The 21,979-nt window shown below is 35.6% G+C and overlaps 2 protein-coding genes across 5 annotated transcripts in view; one reads left to right on the top strand and one right to left on the bottom strand.

Moving 5' to 3' along the window:
* The window catches only part of Vps13a (vacuolar protein sorting 13 homolog A), a 197,239-nt gene that overhangs the window by 102,567 nt on the left and 72,693 nt on the right, over positions 1–21,979 (bottom strand). For all 3 annotated transcript variants that reach the window (XM_041661420.1, XM_041661421.1, XM_041661422.1), the window contains exons 27-36: positions 21,818–21,897; positions 19,874–19,933; positions 18,935–19,088; positions 18,041–18,157; positions 17,854–17,957; positions 14,240–14,407; positions 11,645–11,949; positions 7,302–7,449; positions 5,611–5,761; positions 370–494 (exon numbers count right to left, since the gene is read on the bottom strand). In XM_041661420.1, coding sequence (XP_041517354.1) covers positions 370–494; positions 5,611–5,761; positions 7,302–7,449; positions 11,645–11,949; positions 14,240–14,407; positions 17,854–17,957; positions 18,041–18,157; positions 18,935–19,088; positions 19,874–19,933; positions 21,818–21,897 — 1,412 coding nt within the window. The remainder of the gene's footprint in view (positions 1–369; positions 495–5,610; positions 5,762–7,301; positions 7,450–11,644; positions 11,950–14,239; positions 14,408–17,853; positions 17,958–18,040; positions 18,158–18,934; positions 19,089–19,873; positions 19,934–21,817; positions 21,898–21,979) is intronic.
* On the top strand, positions 2,550–3,232 carry LOC121454194 (nucleophosmin-like). Of its 2 annotated transcripts, XM_041661424.1 has the most exons (2): positions 2,550–3,104; positions 3,186–3,224. In XM_041661424.1, exons 1-2 carry the CDS (start codon positions 2,550–2,552, stop codon positions 3,222–3,224), a joined length of 594 nt encoding a protein of 197 aa, XP_041517358.1. The 2 variants fall into 2 exon arrangements, with proteins under 2 accessions (XP_041517358.1, XP_041517357.1); XM_041661423.1 differs by having other exon boundaries at positions 2,550–3,232.

The following is a 21,979-nucleotide window of genomic DNA, read 5'->3' as shown; positions in this document are numbered from 1 at the left end:
ACCCGGCCCTTCTCTTTTTATTTTCTGGATGCTAAACTAACCCTGTGTATGGTCTTCTGTATGCTAAGCAAACTTTACTATTCAACATTGTAAGCCCCAAATTCTCAATTTTCAAAAATCTATCTAAAGACAAGGTCAAAAAAATATGTACTACTTTCAAATTGTTTTTCATATTTTTTGCTTTATGAAACATGTCACTTAAAAATGAAAATGTATGAAATAATTACTGAAAATACCAACCTTTTTCAAAAGAATATACACTATAAAATATACACAAAATATTAAAACTATTATTCAATAAATAGTGATAAATACTTTATTTACATAATTTCTTTTAAATCTAGACATAGTTTCTCTTCTTCAGTGTACCTGTTCAGGCCCTGGACTGTAAAGTGCCATGGTGAGGTAATCAGTCCTGAAACTAACGTTCAGAGTAGTGTTAACCTGAGAGGCCTGGGGGTGGACTTCCACCACAGCAGCTGTTACCATGGTACCTGCCACAGAATGAAAAACGATTAGAAGAGCAGATAACTGAAACACACACGAGATACACCAAATTACTAATTACATGAGTGCAGTAAAATGATATTCAAGAAAGTTCAAAGGTTTAGAAAATTCAACATGGAAGTCTAGATTAACATTCTTTCTTCAGAGGCAGGTGGATCTGAGTTCAAGGCCAGTCTGGTCTAAAGAATGAGTTCTAGGACAGCCAGAAACACACACAAATACACACACAAATACACACACAAATACACACACACACACACACACACACACACACACACACCCTGTCTCAAAAACAAAAAACAAAACAAAAAATTTTAAGGTAACATTCTTTCTTAAGTGGAGAGAAAGAATTAAACACTTAGAGCTTATTTTCTCTTGGGTATTATAATTGTACTTTCATAATATTGGAATCATGAACATGGAGCTTATTTTAGAGATTAAATAAAGTATAAAACGAATATATACACACACACATACAGCATCTAACAGTTTATATTCAATTTGTTTCTAAAGATACTTAGACAAAACAATGTAATTTAGATGTCAATTTAAAACTTTTTCTAATAGGAATTCAAAATTTTTTTCTACGCTTAAATTTTAAATCAAAATATATACACATGTATATATTAATTAGGCTTATAATACAAACACAATAATTCTTTGTTCTCACTTAATGTAACTCCAGACAAAAGTATCACTATATAAGGCAATTTGTATTAACTGATTTATACATAAACTTATATAAAATGAAATATGTATGCATCAACTAAATAACCTAAAAAATACTTTAAAAGATCTATTTTAATGTTGTGTATATGAATGCTGTGCCTGTATGTCTGTGTACAATGTGCACGCAGTGCACACAGAAGCAGGAAGAGAACACTAATTTCCCTGCAACTGTAGTTAGAGAATTGTGAGCTGTCATGTGGGTCCTGGGAATTGAACTGGGATCCTCTGGAAGAGTAGCCATTCCATTTCATCCATGTTAATCATATTTCCTCATTCTCCTGCTTGTGGTCTGTACTACTCTATTGAAAACTGATACTAAGAATTTATACTCTCTTGTTTGACTAGTCTTGCTTGAGAGACTATCAATTTTATTAGACTTTCCAATTTAAAAAAAAAAACCTACTTTTTTGGCATTTTCATGTTTATGGGCACATGTTGGTTTCTGTGCCCTGAACTTGGGTCAACTCAGGTATCCAGGCTTGCTTGGTAAGCATCTGTCTACTAGACCTCCTTGTTGACCCTTAAAAACTAAGAATTTTATCATTTTCTTCACCTGCTGATCTACAGTTAGTGAAAATTATTCTTGTATTTACTCAAATTGACTCAGTCTTTCTCTGTCATACCCTGCACTCTTGAGTGACTTTCAGTAGAAAGGGACAAGAAAGCAGTTCTAGGAAACAGAGCTCCTTGGTTGAGAGAAGGCCATCTACAAAGGGTTTGCCATGCATAGTTCTTCATGTGCTGACTACAGTTTTCAAAGGTGATTTACAGTTCTTCATGTTACAGCTCATTATACTACTGCCTCTGCTAACATCACTAAGGTATCTCTCCAATACAAACACATTCTCTTATCTCACATGTGAATAATTTAATACCAAATCATGTAAATGTTAGTGTACTTCAGTTCTGTACCATTGTAGCAGATATTTAAGAACAGAAGCTATTTTAATTTATCATGTGCATATGTAGTTGCTTTTCTATATATATTTTATTAAATCTATCCTTTTTCTCCTGCTCTTTCTCTTGCATTATTAGGGAACAATACCAGGGTCTTGTGTATACTACCAACGCACTCTATCCCTGAGCACCACTGTGGGTCTCTTTTTCTGGAGACATTATTCCATTTAGCTCCCTGCAAGCATTCTGAGTGAGATGAATGTAATAACCCAACACTATTATAGAAACCATAAAGCAGCTTTCCCTGGCGTGATTCCGTCCTGCGTGCCTGTTCTGAGAAGCAGCAGGCAGTACCCTCCGTCCGACTTCTCTGCCACCGGAGAACAGGCCTCCACCTCACGGAAGACTCAACAGACATGGACACGAGCCCTCTAAGGCCTCAGAACTACCTTTTCAGTTGTGAACTAAAAGCCGACAAAGATTATCACTTTAAGGTAGATAATGATGAGAATGAGCATCAGTTATCACTGAAAATGGTTAATTTAGGTGCTGGGACAAAAGACGAATTACACATCGTAGAGGCAGAAGCAATGAACTATGAAGGCAGTCCAATTAAAGTAACACTGGCAACTTTGAAAATGTCTGTACAGCCAACAGTTTCTCTTGGGGGATTTGAAATAACACCTCCTATGGTCTTAAGATTGAAGTGTGGTTCTGGGCCTGTGCACATTAGTGAACACCACCTAGTAGCTGTAGAGGAAGACGCAGAGTCATATGAAGATGAGGAGGATGTAAAGCTGTTGAGTATGTCTGGAAAGCGATCTGCTCCTGGAGGTGGCAACAAGGTTCCACAGAAAAAAGTAAAACTTGATGATGATGATGAGGAGGAGAAGGAGGATAATGAGGATGATGAAGATGATGATGATTTTGATGATGCGGAAGCCGAAGAAAAAGTTCCAGTGAAGAAATCTGTACGAGATACCCCAGCCAAAAATGCACAAAAATCAAACCAACATGGAAAAGACTTAAAACCATCAACACCAAGATCAAAGGGTCAAGAGTCCTTCAAAAAACAGGAAAAAAAACCCTAAAACACCAAAAGGACCCAGTTTTGTAGAAGACATTAAGGCAAAAATGTAAGCAAGTATAGAAAAAGGTGGAAGCCAAGTTCATTAATTGTGTGAAGAATTGCTTCCGGATGACTGATCAGGAGGCTAGTCAAAGATCTCTGGCAGTGGAGGAAGTCTCTTTAAGAAAATGGTTTAAACAGTTTGAAATATTCTGTCTTACTTAATTTCTGTAACAGTACAGAAATATATCTGGCTTACCTTTTATCAAGGATGGAGCTCCACCCTTTACTTGGTTTTAAATATGTACGGAAAGTTATGATAAAACATAGTAATAGTGGTGGTCAGATGTGGAAATGGTAGGGAGACAAATATATATGTGAAATAAACTCAGTATTTTAATAAAGTAAAAAAAAAACAAAGCATTGTGAATTCCTTTTCAAAGAAACTGAATTTCTAGCCTATTCATATGGACAATTTTGGGATCCTTATTAAATGTACTCCTGGGTTACATTTTTGATATCATAGTTTCTTCTTTCCTGATTCTTAATTTATCTTGCTGGAATATATTTTTAGAATAATTTCTTTAGGAGAAAATCTGGAAGATTTTGAGTCAACTATAAGTTACTAAAACAGAATTATTTTGTTTTCACATTGAGGCATAATATTTGACCATGTATAGAATCCTAGCTTCAAAATCACATTGTTTAAATTTTGAAATACTGTTCCATTGTCTTTTATAATCCAGCGGTCCTACTTCAACAGGTTTACTGAAAAAGCAACAATAACAAAAATCAATTATCCTTCCGGTTCTTTTGGAAGTCTATAATAGGCAGCCTGTTTTTCTCTGAAATTTTAAAAATCTACTTTTTTTTAGGCCTAATGTTTCAGAAAATTGTGTTTACATGTGTGTCTTAGTTGAATCAGTCTGCTTAGACCTGTGTGTTCTCTATGGCTGAGAACAGGAGTCACAAATCTGGAGGGTTTGAGCTAGTTACTTTTCTCAAGGTTTTCTTCCATTGTCTCAGTTATTTCTACCACTGAAATCTAGCTTGCTGGGACTGGAACTGCTGAACTGAAATATCAGTCTTAGTTTTTTCTCATTTGTCCATCCCTATTGTTTTCTCTCTTTATACTATAGGCGATTATTTCAGATCATATTCTTGAATACTTATATTCTAAACCTATAGTTAGTATTATTATTTTTTAAAAATAAGCAATCATAGTTCCAAGAACTCTTTTCTATCATGGAAGGGGAAGGCTTACGGTACAGGCAGGATCCATCTAGCTACTACTTTCACCTCTTAGCAAGCTCCTGTAAAATACCTGTTTTATTTGAAGGCCTAATTTTATTTGCGTTCAGTGTGTCACCTCTTTTTTATTCATAATACATATTTTATTTATCTGTTTCTTTCATGCCTGTGTTCTATTGGTTTACCTCATTTTGAACCACTCATATTTAATAATTAGGGATGGGGCTGATTATCCTACCTAGTGAGGATGGGCTTTCATATTATATTGAATTTGTGTAGGATTCTGAGTAGTAAAGCTGTGAAATATTTCAGGGCTTTGGAGAAGCAGGCACTGTGGATTAGCAGATTTCACTTTAAGAGAGGCAGATTTGTGATCACCTATAAAAATTAAAACGGGATATAATTTTATTTTTGAGCCTCAAAGTCACCCTAGCACCCTAACCAAAGCCCACACTCCATGTGCTGGTGTTGCAGTTAGAACTGGCCACACTCACACAGCACCTGGCCACCAGCACTAGAACAAGTTTCTTCCCTTGTTTTCACTCTACTATTTTTGTTCCATCTAACTCTCCAACTTTTGTTAAAATTCATCATCTATGCCAGATGATGGTGGCCCATGCGCCTGTAATCCCAGCACTCGGGAGGCAGAGGTAGACTGATCTCTGTGAGTCTGAGGCCAGCGGGTCTACAAAAGCTAGTTCCAGAACAGGCACCAAAGCTACACAGAGAAACCTTGTCTCAAAAAAAACTAAAAAAAAAATCATCACCTATAATGATTATCATATTGTCACACTTCTAGTATTTTGATATTCCTTAAATATCAATAGATAGTAAGTTGTCTATTATATATGCTGAAAAACTGAAAATGCGGAAAGTAAAAGAGCAGGAAAGAAAAACAAGAATTCTAAGAATTTTTTGTCATAATGGAACTAAGAACTTTGATTCAATACATACATACATATACATCCATACATACGTACATAATAAACAGAATTAACTAAAAACAGGTAATTTAAAATTGCCTAAGTGAGACTAGCTAATTAGAGAATTATTAAGTATCCTTTACCAAGAACTAGAGGAAAATAATTGGAGGACAAAAAGGGCAAAAATGAAAAGAAGAGAAAGAAGCCAGAGAGAAAGACAGACTAAACACACACCTCCTGAATGGTTGGAAACATGGTTTGCTCCACTAGTCATGATTTCGTTGTCTTTACTTATAGAAGATGGGACAGAAACATCTCGTCCATACCATATATTGCCATATAATGTTTGAAAGATGGTTGTTAAATCTTCTTGACTAAGAATGAACTGTTAAAAACAAAGTAAGATTTAGAAAAAGAAAATATCCACCTAAAAGAAGGAAAAGCGCTTTAAATATTTTATGCATGTGACTGCTTTTGTCTGTGCATCACCACATACATGCCTAGTTCCAGCAGAGAGCAGAAGAGGGCTTCAGAGTCCCTGGAACTAGAGTTACAATCCATTATAATATGCCACGTGGGTGCTGGGAATTTCCAGGTCCTCTGGAAATATGAAATGCTCTTAACACTGAGACATCTCTCCAGCACCCAAGATTTGTTTTTTAAAAGTCCTATTTCCTGGACTCACAGGATAAAAATGAACAATCGTTTTTCCATAAGCCAAATTTTAAGGCTGTAAAGGTTTTTACTGACCAAATATTCAGTCTTCTGCAGACAAAGTGATAACAATTAGTTTATAAAATACAGATACTGTCAATTCTTATGATGAACTATTTGCTATGGATGTCCTATGCAATTCAGTCATTTTAAGGTTTTAAAGTGAGCTTTTATTTTTATGGAGTCATCTAACTATTTAGACTTCGATTTTAATTAAGAGGCACATCATATTTAAATACAAAATAAACAAATATACTTATGCAATGAAAAATATAACTTACAGTATGATTTATATGAAGTACTTTATTTATTCTTTACAAAAGACCTTATATAAAGAATGAAATCCCGATTTTATAAGAAGCTATAGCTAAAGAGTAAAACACTTACCTTACAAATAATTAAGAACTAATTCAACAAGTAAGCTTCAAATTCTTTGTTTTGAAAATAGCATCAAAGCATCACCAAAGACTTATCTTAAGTGAAATGATGAATAATTATGTGTCCTGTTGGTTTTGTCACAGCAAATAGCTAGATACTCAAACATTACTTAAAATGTTTCTATAAAGGTATTTTTTTAAGGTTAGGCTGATGTTTAATACAAAAAAGAGTGAGCAAACTCAATTACCCTTCACAATATGAATGGGCTCATCTAATCAACTGAAGAGCCTTATTGCTGTAAAAAACACCATAGCCAAGGAAACTGTTACAAAAGAAATAATTTAAAGCCCTTGCTTACAGTTTCTGAGGTTTAGTCCATTATCACAAAGGTGGAAAACACCGAGGCGAGTATGCTGCTGGAGCAGCAGCCTAGAACTACATCCTGATCCATAAGCCAAGAGACATTGTCTGCCAAGGGCTTTTGAAACCTCAAGCTCTCCCCCACACACATACTTCCTCCAACAATGCCACACCTCCGGATCCTTCTAATCCTACCAAAGAGTTCTACTCCCCTGGTGACTTAAGAATTCAAATATATGAGACATCATAGCTTTTCTGTCACTGTATCTTTAAAACCTAACATAAAGGTTAGCACACAGCAGGCACTCAAATATCTGACAGAGAATGAATGGAGACCATTAAATGAGTTCTAGTTTGAAAGCTACCATTTAAATTCTGACAAACCTGATTATTCCTAAATTCTAGCCAGGAAATTTATGTTGCTAAGATAATACTGTCAGCTGTAAGAGAAATCAAAGCCGTAAAAACATTACCTCCATGGGTTTTAGCTGAGCTTTTATATTTAAACAAGGAACTTCCTTGTACCATTCCCAGGATAAGTTTCGTTCAACAATCACTTCCAGGTTCAAAGGTAGTAGCAGGTCAAGCACTTCCTGGTATGCAGTAGTCATAAACTGAGACCTAATTGGAAAATATACATTGTTTTGTACTGTTGTGTATATATTCAGGCAGGAAAACATAGATGGATGATTAACTTTAATGTATCATTTTTTTATTGTCAGAAACATCGGCAATTTGTTTGTGTGAAGAGCAGTGGGGCCCATCTCACTAGACATCTAGGTGAATTTCTTTAAACTGCTGTATATCATAGAGAAGCAAGACTTAAACAGAATTGATGAACAGTAAAAGATCAAAACCAATACAAAATCAGTAAACAAACCCAAAAGACCCCATTCTAAAAACATTCTATAGCAATTCATATATAGCAGAACACCATACTACTTTCATAAGAAACAAAGTTGTACCATGTAAGAGTTCTCTGTGGATCAAAACTGCTGAATATACACAACTTCACACGAAGATGCACCATATTTGCCTTCCCAAATGGTTATCACAGCAACACTGAAAAGAACTGGGTGACCCAATTGTTGTGCTTTCCTCACCCTTCCTCCTCCATAACCCCCTGAATGAACATTCAACCTCACCCTGCATGTCGTGTCTATCCCTGTTTCTGTCTTCTGCCCGCCTGCCATGTGTCTCCCTGCCTGGAACCAGCCATTGCTCAGGGACCAGCAGCCTACTCTGCCTGGGGCCTACTGCCTGTTGCCACATGGCCCGCCACCACTGCTCTGCGACCAGCAGCTGTCTCTGCCTGGGACACTCAGGCCACCGCTCTGGGACCGGCAGCCATTTCTGCCTGGGACTAGCTGCTCCCAGGACCCGCTGCCTGCCACCACATGGCCCGCCATTTGGGACCTACTGCCATGGGGATCTTGGAGCATTTTTTAAAAAAGAACAACACCAATTCCTTCAAAAAACAATGTAATTGACCACAGAAGCATCCTTTGGACCTTCAGGTGACAATAATGGCTACTCCCCAATAATATTCCAGATATTTTAGTGACTTCAAATTTTTAAACTGCATTAGTAAGAGATGACTTCAATTTTAGTTATCAGTTCGTTAATAGAAAAACATGAATATAAACAGGGATTGCTTAGAATACCTTGTTATGAAATCATTTCATGTTGTAATGAGGTTGGCGGGCTGTGTTCCCGCCACCCTGCTAGTTTATACCCAAAATAAAAACATCAAATTGTATTAATTAAATTACTGGCTGGCCCATTAGTTCTAGCCTCTTATTGGCTAACTCTCACATATTGATTCAACCCATTTCCAATAATTTGTATTGCCACTTGACTGTGGCTTACCAGGAGCCCCACGTTGGGTGCCACTTTTTCATAAACAGTTTATGGAGTAAAATGACATTTAAATAAGTATGCAGGCTTGTTATCTCCATTTGATAGTAGTGAGTGAAGATATCTAAAACCCCACAGGGAAAATGCTATAATACAAATGGACATGAAACTTTAATGGCTATGTATAACACATAGCTATACAATAAGTACTAGATGAAAAACAACTTCTAATAATATGAATTCATGTTTAACAATAACAAAACCTCAATATAGTTTCTCAGTTTCCCTCCTCTCTCTTTTGCTATTTGTTAACATTTCAAATTATATTTTTTTGTTATGAGGGAGAGGACACAACTGTCATGGCCCTGGTCAATGTTAGACGATAGCAAGGTGGGTTGATTCTCTCCTTCCACCATGCAGGTCCCAGATACAGAACTCAAATCTTCAGACTAGGAGGAAGGAGGCTGACCTGCTAAGCCATCCCACTGGTCTTGTCTGGCTCACTTCTGAGGGCTCCTCTTATGCGAATTTCTGAAATGTCTGCACTCCTCATCAGGCTTTCCTGTGCTGCAGTCTAAGATCTTTTTACCACTCAATCCAACAACCTGAAGGACTAGTCATGTATTACTAAACTTCCATATTTAAGAATTTAAACAAGATCTTTATTCTAATATCGGAATATATAATCGATTATCTTCTAGGTATTTTTAGATCTCTCCTTATATTTATTTCTAAGCTATTCTGTACATTACAGAAACAAGTACTGCCAGTGTACTGTTTTTATTTTTGGGTTCTGTCTTCTCTCGGTGAACTGCATTAACAGCAAGTAGAGTTTTATAAGCATTACAGTTAAAGAAAATTTCACTATCTCCTCTACTATAACTCCCACATCCACTCAGTAAGTTACTATTGACTCTATTTACTGTAACTGGTTAGCTCTGACTTCATTCATCTACAAAGAAGTAAGTAGGGCAACTGTAACTTTTTGTGAATTACGGTCATAGTTACCAAAGTCTTTGCCTAACCTTCAGATTTTTTAACCAATTTTTCGTTATTTTTCCAGCAACCTAATTAATATGAACTACAACAATCCAATAAAGTATACACTATTTACTGGTTCCTTATAAAGAATTTTTTCATGATTATACTTGGTCCTACCCCTTCATCCATTAAGAGTTGAATTAATCCTTAAATATTCAACTGATGGAAACAGTTCCCTTATCAAAGATGAGCAAAATTAACCAGATTTACATTCCTGCCAGAAATGCTTTCCTCAAAAATGGTTGGGGGAAAAAAATCCCTGAGGGTTGGGGGTGGGGAAGTGTGGGTGCTGTTAACCTATGACTTGCTTCAGTTTACTACTGTTTTCAGATGACTTACGAAGAAACAGTAAAAAGAGGGTACAGTGGTATATTATTTGTGTTTAAAGCTTGCCTGAAGGTCAGTGCAATGCAGCCAAACTAGTCAGCCACAGAGGTCAGGCAGTGGGTGCATGCACCTTTAATTCCAGCAGCCACACTAGTTAGTCAGAGAGGCCAGGCAGTGGTAGTGTATGCCTTTAATATCACCACTAGAGAGGAATATAAGATGGGATGAGACAGGAACTAGTTCTCTTTCAGTCTGAAGACTTCATAGAGACAGAGACCTTCATCAGAGCAATGGACTGAGATCCCACGGTCCAGCTGAAGAGCAGAAGGAGGGAGAAGACTAGCAAGGAAGTCAGGACCAAGAGGGGTTGGTCCACTTGCTGAAGCAGAGTGCCTGTTGGTCAAACCGGACTCTCTGAATGAGGCTGACAATGGGGGCTGACTGAGAAGCCATTGATAAAGGCACTGGGACTTGTTTCTACTGCATGTACTGGCTTTTTGGAACCCTAGTCTATTTGGATGCATAGCTTCCTAGGCCTGGATGTAGGGAGAAGGGCTTAGACTTCCTAGGGGGCAGGGTTCCCTGCCCTCTCTCAAGCAGGGAGAAGGAGGGAGGAAATAGAGTGGGGGAGCAGGAGGGGAATGGGGGGAGGGGAAGAAGTATACATTTTTGAATGGAAAAATAAAATAATTTAAAAAAAGATTTCATAGAGGTAAGAACTCTCTAGTGGTTTAGCTGCTTTGCTTCTCTGATCTCCAGGTTGAATTCCAATATCTGTCTCTGGGTTTTTATTATTCGTGCTACAAGAAGGTTAAAAAAGACAAAGCCAGGGAAATCCATGATAATCCAAAGGAACCAAGGATTCTGGGGAGAAACTAAATTTATAGAAGTCTGGCTTACATTAAAAACAAAATCAATAATCTTAGTTACCATCTAAAGAAACTTAGACAAAGAGAAAAACTGAACCAAGATTTACAATTGGAAAAATAGTAAACAGAACATAATGAAAGAAAAACAATGAAAAAGCAGAAGACTTGAAATTATAAAATTAATACACTTACAGTGAGTCTGATGTGCAAAAGGATAAAACAAAAATATAAGAAATAAGAGAAATAACATCATAAACATTAATGACTAAAAAGGGAATGAGTACTCTGAACAATTTTTTGTCATTAACTACAAATATTTTTATAAGTCAATTATTTCTCAATAAAGTTGCTTAAAAATATTCAAAGCTGACAGAATAGATTGGAAAAAACTATGTGTTGCAAAGTGAATATAAGTTTCATGTCAAATTTCTCCATTTCTACCTTATCCTTATAAAGAATTATACAAGCATGAAAATATACTCCTCCAGGTTAAGTTTACAGTTTTCATCATGATCTAAGTAGCAGTTTTCAAATATTTCTAGGTGGTTTTTTGAAAGACTATAAGTGATCTAGCTAGAAGATACTTTGAAAAAAAAATCACAAAGTACAATGATAGTAAAACAAAATCACACTACAAAGAGAATTCTAAAGATATCCAGTCCTTTAGTCTAAGGATTAAGAAAAGATTTATTATTTGCATAAACAGGCTGTGAAAAGCTTACCTGTATAGTCTCATTTCACTCAATTTTATTGTTATCAAATCAATTACAGGTGGGGGATTACTCTGGGTTTCTGTTACAGTAAAAAATGTATTTTTCATTGTAATTAAGCCAAAATCAGCAACAAAAACATTGTGAGACACTGGAGACTGCGGGATGACCACAATAGGGGCTTTTATGTTAACATCCAATGCGAGCCTAGAACTCCTTCGAGCCAGTTCCATTACACCATCAGCAGCCATTCCTGCCGCTTGAGCAGTTGCTTCAGCCAACGCATTTTTAACTGCTTGAAAATTATCTATAAAAGCCTATAAAGAAGATAGAATGACATATTACCTTTAATAAACATCAAATTATTAATATAAATTGTATTAACTTAATTTTACTTCCATAAAGCAAAAACTTTTACTTGGTAAAACAGAGCCCATTATTTACTTATTATTTTCTGCCAAAAAAATTGAACAACAAATATATAGTGATAAAATAAAAATCTAGTCATCAAAACAAAGCAAAAAGGGAATACTTGAACATTTTTTCGAGACAGGGTTTCTTTGTAGCTTTGAGGCCTGTTCTGGAACCAGCTCTTGTAGACCAGGCTGGCCTCGAACTCACAGAGATCTGCCTGCCTCTGCCTCCCGAGAGCTGGGATTAAAAGTGTGCACCACCACTGCCCAGTTAGTATTATTTCTTTATGGTGTGCTTCCTCTAAGACCTAAGCACGTCTTATAGTTTACACTACAGATTTAAAAATCTATAAAGTATTTAAGAATCTCAGGTCTGGTGAAATGGTTCACTATGTAGTGTATAAGTTCCTGCTACCTATGTGAAAACCCAAGTCAGTCTCCAGGACTCTCATGGGTAAAAAATGATCAGGAAAGATGGACAAAAACTGAGAACTGGGGCCTCACCAAACTAAAAATTGTATAGCAAAGGAAACAAGCAACTGAGTGAAGTTGAAATCACAAAATGTGAGAGAATCTTTGCCAGCTATACATCCAATAAAGGATTACGATCCAGAGTATACAAAAAACTAGAACAAAACAAAACAAAAACCCAACAACCAACAACTCAAAAGTCTCAATTGAAAAAATGCGGTATAGCTCTAAATAGAGTTCTCAATATAAAGAAAATAAGCTTTAAAATAATCTTACAAAGTATTCAATGACCTTAGCAACTAGGGAAATGCAAATTACATCTACTTTACCCAGTTAGAAATGCTAACATCAGGGAAACAACTGAGAACAAAGGCTGGTGAGAATGAGGGAAAAGGGAGCCCTTACTCTCTGTTGCTGGGATTGCAAACTGGTACGGCCACTTTGGACAAAAGTGTGAAAAATATTCAAAAAGAAAAAAGTATATCTACCAGGTAACCCTGCTCTATCACTTCTTGGCATATGTACGCACACAGTACTTGACACCCTGCTCCACAAATACTTGCATTTTCACTGAGCTCTACTGACAATAGCTACTAAGTGAAACAAACAACCTAAATGTCCTTCAACTGTTGAATGGGTATTGAAAATGTGGTTCATTTACACAGTGGACTACTATTCAGCTGTAAAGAAAAATGGAATCATGAAATTTACAGGTAAGTTGAAAGAACTAGAAAAAAAAAACGCACACACACTAAATGAGGTATCCTAGACTCACAAAGACAAATGTCGCACGATTTTTATTTTCTGAGGCTTCTAGCTCCAAATCTTCATATGTGAGTACATATCCTGGAGAAACTATGAGAGCATTGCAATCTACAGTCATGCTGAGGGCAAGATTGCCCCTTTGTCTGAGCCTTGGTAGAGTTAGGACTCTCTAGTTGGCTGCTTTGCTTTTCTGATCTTCAGCTGAACCCCAATGTCTGTCTCTGGGTTTTATTATTCGTGCTACAAAACTAGGAAAGTAAAGCAATTCCTGCAGAAACTTGGAAAGTAAAGCAGTTCCTGCAGAAACTAGGAAAGTAAAGCATTTCCTGCAGAAACTAGGAAAGTAAAGCATTTCCTGCAGAAACTAGGAAAGTAAAGCATTTCCTGCAGAAACTAGGAAAGTAAAGCATTTCCTGCAGAAACTAGGAAAGTAAAGCAGTCCCTGCAGAAACTAGGAAAGCAGGATAGTACCACTGTATGAGTAGGGGGAGAAATAGGGGAATAGCAAGGCACATATGATCTGAAGAGAGAAAAGGGAAAAAGAGGGGTCTCCAAATCCTTCTACAACTACACTTTCTCAGTCATGTTCACTGCTACCCTGTTAACAAGGTAAATATACAAAACAGAATTCTAATCAATTGTAAAAACAATGAAATTCACAACCAAATGGGTGGCACTAGAAAATATTATATTGAATGAAGAAACCCAGACTCAGAAAGACACTCCATGTTCTCTCTTATTTGTGAATCCTATCTCTGAATCTTTAGATTTGACTACTTAAACACAAGTTAACTTCAAAAGCCAGGAAAGAAGAGACTGGGCCAAGAGGAAGAAGGATAGGAGAATACAATTACTATGAAGAGCAAAAGAGAGAAAACTGGTGGTGGAGGTGTATTTAACTGCATAGGAGTGGGAGGACAATACAGAAAGAGACAAGGAAGAAGAGCTAAATACTTACCAATATAGAATATAGGAATTTTGTGACAAACACGACTTCAATGCAACCAACAGTTAAATTAACTTGAACATCAACCACATTCATATCTGTGTATGCAGAGCCTGCAGTTGCATTCATGTAAGAAATCATTTTGAAGCTGAAAACTTCCTTTCCAGTGATATAAACAGCCTTGATGAGAGAAGAATCCAAAATATTAGTCAATTTTTGAAGTAATGTACCCCAAGATCAAAGTAAAATGAAGTAAAATAATAATAATAATATTGTACCATTTGGAAAATCTTCCAGGTAGTTGAGGTAACAATTCCAAATGCTTCATTAGACCTTGTAACCTAACCTGCTTTTTGTTGTTGTCTTTGAGTGTCATAAAGGTTAACAGGCCTACCTTGACCATGCTTCATGTTTTTAGTTATGCATCTCACTTGGATTTTCTGCCTGGCAATGGCAGTCACCATATGCCTTTAGTAATAGTCAAAGCTAAAACACATTACCTACATAATTTACCTGAACTCAATGTTTCGTTTCGTTAGGTCTGAGGACTTTGAAACATTCTTTTCGTATTCTTTAATGCAGTGTCTCAATTTTAAACGTCCTGTTCTTCATCAGTTGGTGAAGAATCATTTTAATTACTAACAAAAAATTGCCAGGGGTGGGGGCTTAAAATTTCTACCTCCATAACTACCAGTTAAAGGTATAAGAGACAAGAAATGAATTTTTTTTAAAAAAATTGGAAGAGTATTAACTTAAATTTACAGTTTTCTCAACTCTTAATTCTAGAAGCAAGAACAGGAGATTGAAAAACCAACAAGTAAATCAATCGCAGGTCCCCCAAAAGCAAAAGTATGAGATATTTTTGAAGGCTGAAGTAGTACAAAAATTGAAGAAAGAGAGTGTAGGTGTCTGGATGTGATGCACGAAGCTAGAGAAAGGATCATTTCAAGCCCTAAAATTAACAAACAGCCAATGAACTATTATAATTTTTCTTGATATTACTAGAAATATGGATTAACAAGAAAACAACAAAAATGTACATCATCTAAGAAAAATCAGGAGAAAAATCTGCAAGGAGAGAAGATTACAAGAGGCAGGGTTGCCAAATACCATGTAAGTTATGGCAGAACAATTCAGCTAAAAAAAAAATAGAGGCTGACTAAATACCAGTGTTGGAGACAAAGTCCCTGGGAAAAACAAACACAGTATCTCTCAAAAGTAGGTATTTTGTTATCCTCTGTTGGGAGTACATAAGAAAAGAACTAAGACTGAAATTAGGGTTGTAGTTGCTATTGGTTTTGGAAAAATGGAAACATTTCCATCCCATACAAGGCCAAAAGCACTGGGCTAGAGAGATGGCTCAGTAGTTACCAGCACTTACAACTCTTCTAAAGAACTGGGACTCAATTCCTAGTACCCACAGGGTAGCTCAAAACTGTTTGTATCTCCAGGTCCATAGGATCTAACCTCTTCTGGCCTCCCTGGGCAGAAGGCATGAACATGGTGCGCAGATAGAAAGACATAAGAAAATATCCATCACATAAAAACAAGTGTCTTTCTTACAAAGGCCTAAAGCATTACCAAAATTATTCTCTGACCAAAGTGAGAGTCAATAAACCTTGCCGACCTCAGGCCCAGGTAAAGATACAAAATCTTAGAAATAAGGACAAAGAAAACTATATCTAAGGGAAGGACAAGAAGCCTTCATTAGAGCAGACTACAAGAAGTCCTCTTTAGCTTGAATTTAGTAGTCTTTAATTAGGAGCCAAGAAGCACAGCAAGCAAGATGCCCCAAGGAGGAGGAGATCCTCAAGAACACCCCATTTGTGAGACCTACACTGGAATCCAAGAAAAATGATAGAGGAGCAAGATAAGAGGACAAAGAGACTTTTCAATCTGTACCTCTTTTGAGCTATGTTTTAATTTGGCCATAGTTTGGATGTTCACCTTCCTAGATATGGACGGAGTGGGGAGGACCTAGGACTTACCACAGGGCAGGGAACCCGGACTGCTCTGTGGACTGGAGAGGGAGGGGGAGAGGAATGAGGGAGGGGGAGAAGGGTGGGAGGAGGGGGAGGGAAATGGGAGGCTGGGAGGAGGTGGAAACTTGTTTTTTGTTTATGTTTTTTTAAAAAAATAATAAAAAATAAATAAATAAATAAAATGAAATAAAAATAAAATACAGAAGGAACAATCAATGTTTGGGGCTATAATTCATTTCTGTTACTATCTGTATAGCATTTAGTAGATAATTTTATTTCTGTGAGCATCACTTTCTAGAAAAATAAAAATGTATGCCCTATCCTTCATTGTCCTATATATTCTATGAATCTTAAAGTAACAGTGAAAGAGGAGCAAATAACAACTTTGGAAATTGCCATCAGTATTATTAAAAATTGTAATCCTTATTTCTATAAATCATGCATATCTGACTTTTGTGCCAATCACTCTTTATTGATATATATGTATATGTATATATATATATATATGTATGTATAATTTTTGTGTCTCACATAAAAATCAGTTGATGACTATCAATAATGATGACAGAACTGGAGATAGGGCTCAGCAGTTAAAAGCACTGACTGCTGTTCCAGAGGACCTGGGTTCAGTTCCCAGCACCCCCATGGCAGCTCATAACTATCTGTAACTTCCATTTCCAGGGGATTCATCACCTTCTCTGGCCTCTGTGGGCACAAGACATATACATGCAGTACAAACCCCATTATGCATATGACACACTATTAATATATGCATGTACTGTATATACATATATGCAAGTAAAACACTCATACAGATACATTAAAAAATTAATAATACTGATAACAGACTAGGACCAGTCATGTACAAAGTTTTCTTTCTTTTATCAAACTCTAAATGCTCATTTATTGATCCAAAGAGTCCTTCAGGTTTCCCAATCTTACACTTTAGTATTTTGTCATCAGGTCCTTCAATACATCATTCTACTTAAATTCCTTATTATCTGAGAATTACTAACAAAATATCTAGCCATCTACATCAATTTAGAAGGATTCTCTCATTTCATGACAGTATACTTGAAATACATCACACCTTCTAATACCACTATCTGAATTAGGCAATTAGGGATATTTACAGAACAAAACACTTTTATTTGTCAGTGTTCTTAAAAGAAGCATTATTAGCAACACCCCTCCTCCAACCACTAAAAAACATTATTTGTTCCAGGAGAATTATTGACTTAGGAAAAATCACAATCTTCATTTTATAAATAAAAGACTAGATTAGGTAACTGAAAGGGTTACAAATATTATCAAAGCTAATAAATCAATTGTGCTTGACTCTAAAACCCATTATGCACAAGACACTGCTAATACACGATAATTCTATTTAATTGATAAGAAAACTACATATTTAATGATATATTGGTACTTAATATAAAACAAAATCTCAGGGCTGGAGAGATGGCTTAGTGGTTAAGAGCACTTGCTCTTCCAGAGGACCTGGGTTAATTCCCAGCACCACCATGGTAGCTCATAACTGTCTATAACTCCAGTTCCAGAGGATCTGACACCTTCACATAGACATAAATGTACAAAACACAAATGCACATGAAATAAAAATAACTAAAAATCCCAAAATCTCACCTTTTTGTATACAGCCATTTTATCAGAATCTAACACAATTATATTCCTTAGTTTTGCATTTATTTCAGTGACTAATGGCTTCATAATCATCTCAGAATCAAGCCCTAAGAAAATAAAACAATGAAAAATTGCTTTTTTTTGTCTTCAATTTGATAACCTTAAAAATGTTTCCATGAGATGATATTACCTTCAATCTTAATTTCAGAAATGTTTTGTTTCTGATCTTGAATAAAAATCCGTAAACAAGACAATTCAGCCAAAAGTTGCAAGGTAATAGTATCTTCATTCGTGGGTAGCTTTAAAGCTGCAAAACAAAGTCACATTGTAACACAAAGAAAGGTTTAGTAATTATCACACTACACACAGGCAGCTAGAGTATCACCACAAATGATTATAACATCAGATTTACAGCTCAACTACAGGCAAAGAAAAAATATTCCCTACTGGATTGAGAATTCTAAATATGAATTATCTAATGAATACAAAAACAAATAGTCCAAAGACTGCTCTTAGAGGTAACTAATCATTTGAAACTAAAAATTAAACCAATAACTAAGAATCTTTGAGACAACTGTCATTATAGAAAGCAAATACCCATAGTTCTTAATGGTAACTGATAGAGCATCTCTAATTCAAAATTTCAAAATGCTGCAAAATCAAAGGCTTTTTGAGTATTACCACTATGCTCAAGAAGTTTTAGATTTAAAGTAACTCAAATCTTAACCTGCACTCTGATTAAAAACAACCATAATACTCAAATGTCATTTACATTTTTCTAATCTAAAATTATGTCACATAAACTTTAATCTAAATCAAGTATTTCTTGTCTAATTTACAACTCAAATATATTACAACATAAACTGTTTTCTTTAGCACTAATCATTTTCCTTTATCACTAATCTCTAAGATTAGCATGAAATATGATGAATCATTTTAGGTGTTTGTCTAATAAAAAGCAACACCAGAGGCTAAAATTACTGTTCCAATTGGTGAACAAAAGAAACAAAGAACAAAACAACCACCCCCAACAACAACAAAAACAAAACAAAAAACCCAAAAGCTTAAATTTTAACAAATATACCAAGCATTTTAATGAGATCTCCTTTGTCTTCAGTCTCTGCAACAGACACTGAGGCAGATTGTTCCCCTAATTGCGGAAGGGTATTATTAAGATAATTCATTGTATTGAGAAGTGCTTCAGTGTGTAAATGAATATCCAAAGAGGAAAAATTCACCTATGGAACAAAACTGATTTTAGTACTAAGTCAAAAAAAACATCTGACTTGATGGTCTTTAAAATACACTATGCTGGGCTGGAGTGATGGCTCAAAGGTTAGGAGTAACGTCTGTTTTTCTGGGCGGTGGTGGTGCACACCTTTAATCCCAGCACTCAGGAGGCAGGGGCAGGCAGATCTCTGTGAGTTCAAGACCAGCCTGGTCTACAAGAGCTACTTCTAGGACAGGCTCCAAAGCTACAGAGAAATCCTATCTCAAAACAAACAAAAAACAAACAAATAAAAAAACAAAGGGGTACTGTCTGCTTTTCCAGAGGTCCTGAGTTCAACTCCCAGCAACCAGATAGTGGCTATCATCTATAATGAAATCTCATGCCCTCTTCTGACATGCAGGCATGCATGAAGGTAGAACACTGTTTATATAATAAATTCATATATATGGTATTTATATATGTATGTGGTCACACACAGCTTTAATCCCAGCACTCAGGAGGCAGAGGCAGGCAGATCTCTGTGAGCTCAACACCAATCTGGTAAACAGAGCAAGTTCCAGGACAGGTTCCAAAGGTACAAAGAAATTCAGTCTCAAAACAAACAAACAAACAAAACCAACAACAGCAACAAAAAACATACCATATACTTTGTGGTATAAAACACATGATTTAAAATATTCAGCTTTATCATTGGAGAATCTTATAATTCCAATTATAAAATAAGTACTGGTAAGACATCTAGAAATAGAAATACAGTTTCTAATTTTAAAATAAACAATTATATATGCATACCTTAATAAGTTGTAAAACATTGTTGTAAGTACTTTTTAAACTGGGTGCATTTTTTTCGACCTATACAAAGAGAAAATGTATCTATTAGAATGTATTAGGGAGACATGAAATGTCTGCAACCACATGACAGCTGTAAAGTTTTCAAGACTTGGATACTATACATAAACTATCTATAAACGAGGGGGCTAGTATGTTACATGCATACATGCATATATATGTACATATATTTACTTAAACAAGCAACTATTTGACCAGAACAAGGCAGCTGCTTTACTATAATAAATAAAATGTGCTAAATATGGGATTCTCTAGCGTAAAGCAAGTCTTCAATTAAGAATACAGGCTATCTTCCTTATTATCTAGAGAAAACATGTTATAAGGTATCAAATATAGAGAACTATCATTTGCTCCTCAAGAGCTCTGAATGTTTCTTCCTAATTTTTCCTGTATTTGAAACAAAATTTGGGAGATAATAATCTACAAGTTCCCAAACACTTGTCTTTCCAAATATCTTACAGCCTTTCACAATGACATAATTGTATATTTATAGCTTACTACCTGATGTTTCATGGAATGCATACAAAATGTTTAAGTAAAGCTAACATATATCTATTAACTAGCTTACCTACCATCTACTGTAAGACATTTGAAAATTACCTTTGGAAATATACATTATTGATTATAGTTACTCTGCTACCCAACAGATCTCAAAATCTATTCTCCTTTCTGGCTGAAACTATTTTCTGATGTGGGATTCCCCTCTGTATGCTGTGATTATCATTAATGAATAAAGAAACTGCTTTAGACCTATAGGAGGGCAGAACTTAGCTAGGCAGGGAAAACTAAACTGAATGCTGGGAGAAAGAGGCAGAGTCAGAGAGAAGCCATGTAGCCCCACCAGAGACAGACACTGGAACTTTACCCAGTAAGCTACAGCCTCGTGGAGACACACGGATTAATGCAGATGGGTTAGTTTAGGATGTGAGAGTTAGAAACATGCTTAAGCTATTGGTCAAACATTATTGCAAATAATATGGTTTCTGAGTGATTATTTTAGGGCTGAGCAGCCAGGAACAACAAGTTTCTTTTATCAACAATTCCTTATTCTTTCTTTACACAGTAGTCCCAACTTGCAGTAGCCACCATTTTCTTTTCACATATATGAGTTCAATTTTATTAGAATCTACATATAAGTAAGATCCTCCCTTATATTTCTCTCTGTGAGTAGATAATTTATTTCACTTAACATCATGGCCTGCAGACTGATAATGTTGCAAATATCATGATTTATCCTTTTTAAATAGTAATCCATTTAATATGCACATAACACAATTGCTTTTATTTTCTTTAGTGTTTGTATATCCTAAAACCTGATACAAATACACAACAAAAATCTTTAAAAATATCCACAAATCACGGAAACAAAAATAGTCTTAAGTACGGTAATATTCTCTTGGCGTAATTCTTATTACAAAGTAATTATTAAAACACACATAATGGCAAATAACAAAGAATAATTCAAAAATAGACCATAGTACATACAGAAGATGAAAAAATTTTAAAACATTATAAATCAATATAAATGGAATGGAGTCATTGACACTTAAAAAGCAGGTAACCAGATAATGGTAGAAAGGAAGTAAATTCATCCATCCTCTTGTACCACATACAGTAAGAAATTTCATCACCACCAAACATTTGTTTGTTTTTCAAAAGTCTGGTGGAAAAAGTCAACCTACAGTTCCTTTCTTCTTAGAGCACAAGATACTTTGTTTGTTATATGAAGTATTTGTGAATCAAAACTACAGAACAATAAGGCCCAAACAGAAAGACCTTTAAAACAGAGGCCTTTACAAAGTTACATTAGAGTAAAAATTAAGCACACTAAATTACAAATTTCATAGCAAATCTACCTGACCATCAGGTAGAAGCAGAACTGCTTACCCTCACAAATTCCAGTGTTAACAAATCTTCCATTGTGTTATCCAGGGTGGTGATCAAATAAATTGGTTTCTTGTTTTCATCTAAAAATAGTTTAAGGATTATTTCTTGGTAGTAAAATTATACTAAGATAAATTAAATCATTAGTAATTATGATAGAAAAAA

The sequence above is a fragment of the Microtus oregoni genome, unplaced genomic scaffold, assembly GCF_018167655.1.
Source record: "Microtus oregoni isolate MIOR12 unplaced genomic scaffold, Mior012 000012F_ref0000307, whole genome shotgun sequence".
In the NCBI taxonomy this organism is placed as follows: domain Eukaryota; kingdom Metazoa; phylum Chordata; class Mammalia; order Rodentia; family Cricetidae; genus Microtus; species Microtus oregoni.
Note: the sequence above shows the minus strand (reverse complement) of the source record. Positions and strands in the feature narration are given on the sequence as shown.

What these genes read in the sequence shown, in the direction of transcription:
- LOC121454194 (XM_041661423.1), top strand. Translation starts at nt 2,550, where the DNA reads ATGGACACGAGCCCTCTAAGGCCTCAGAACTACCTTTTCAGTTGTGAA.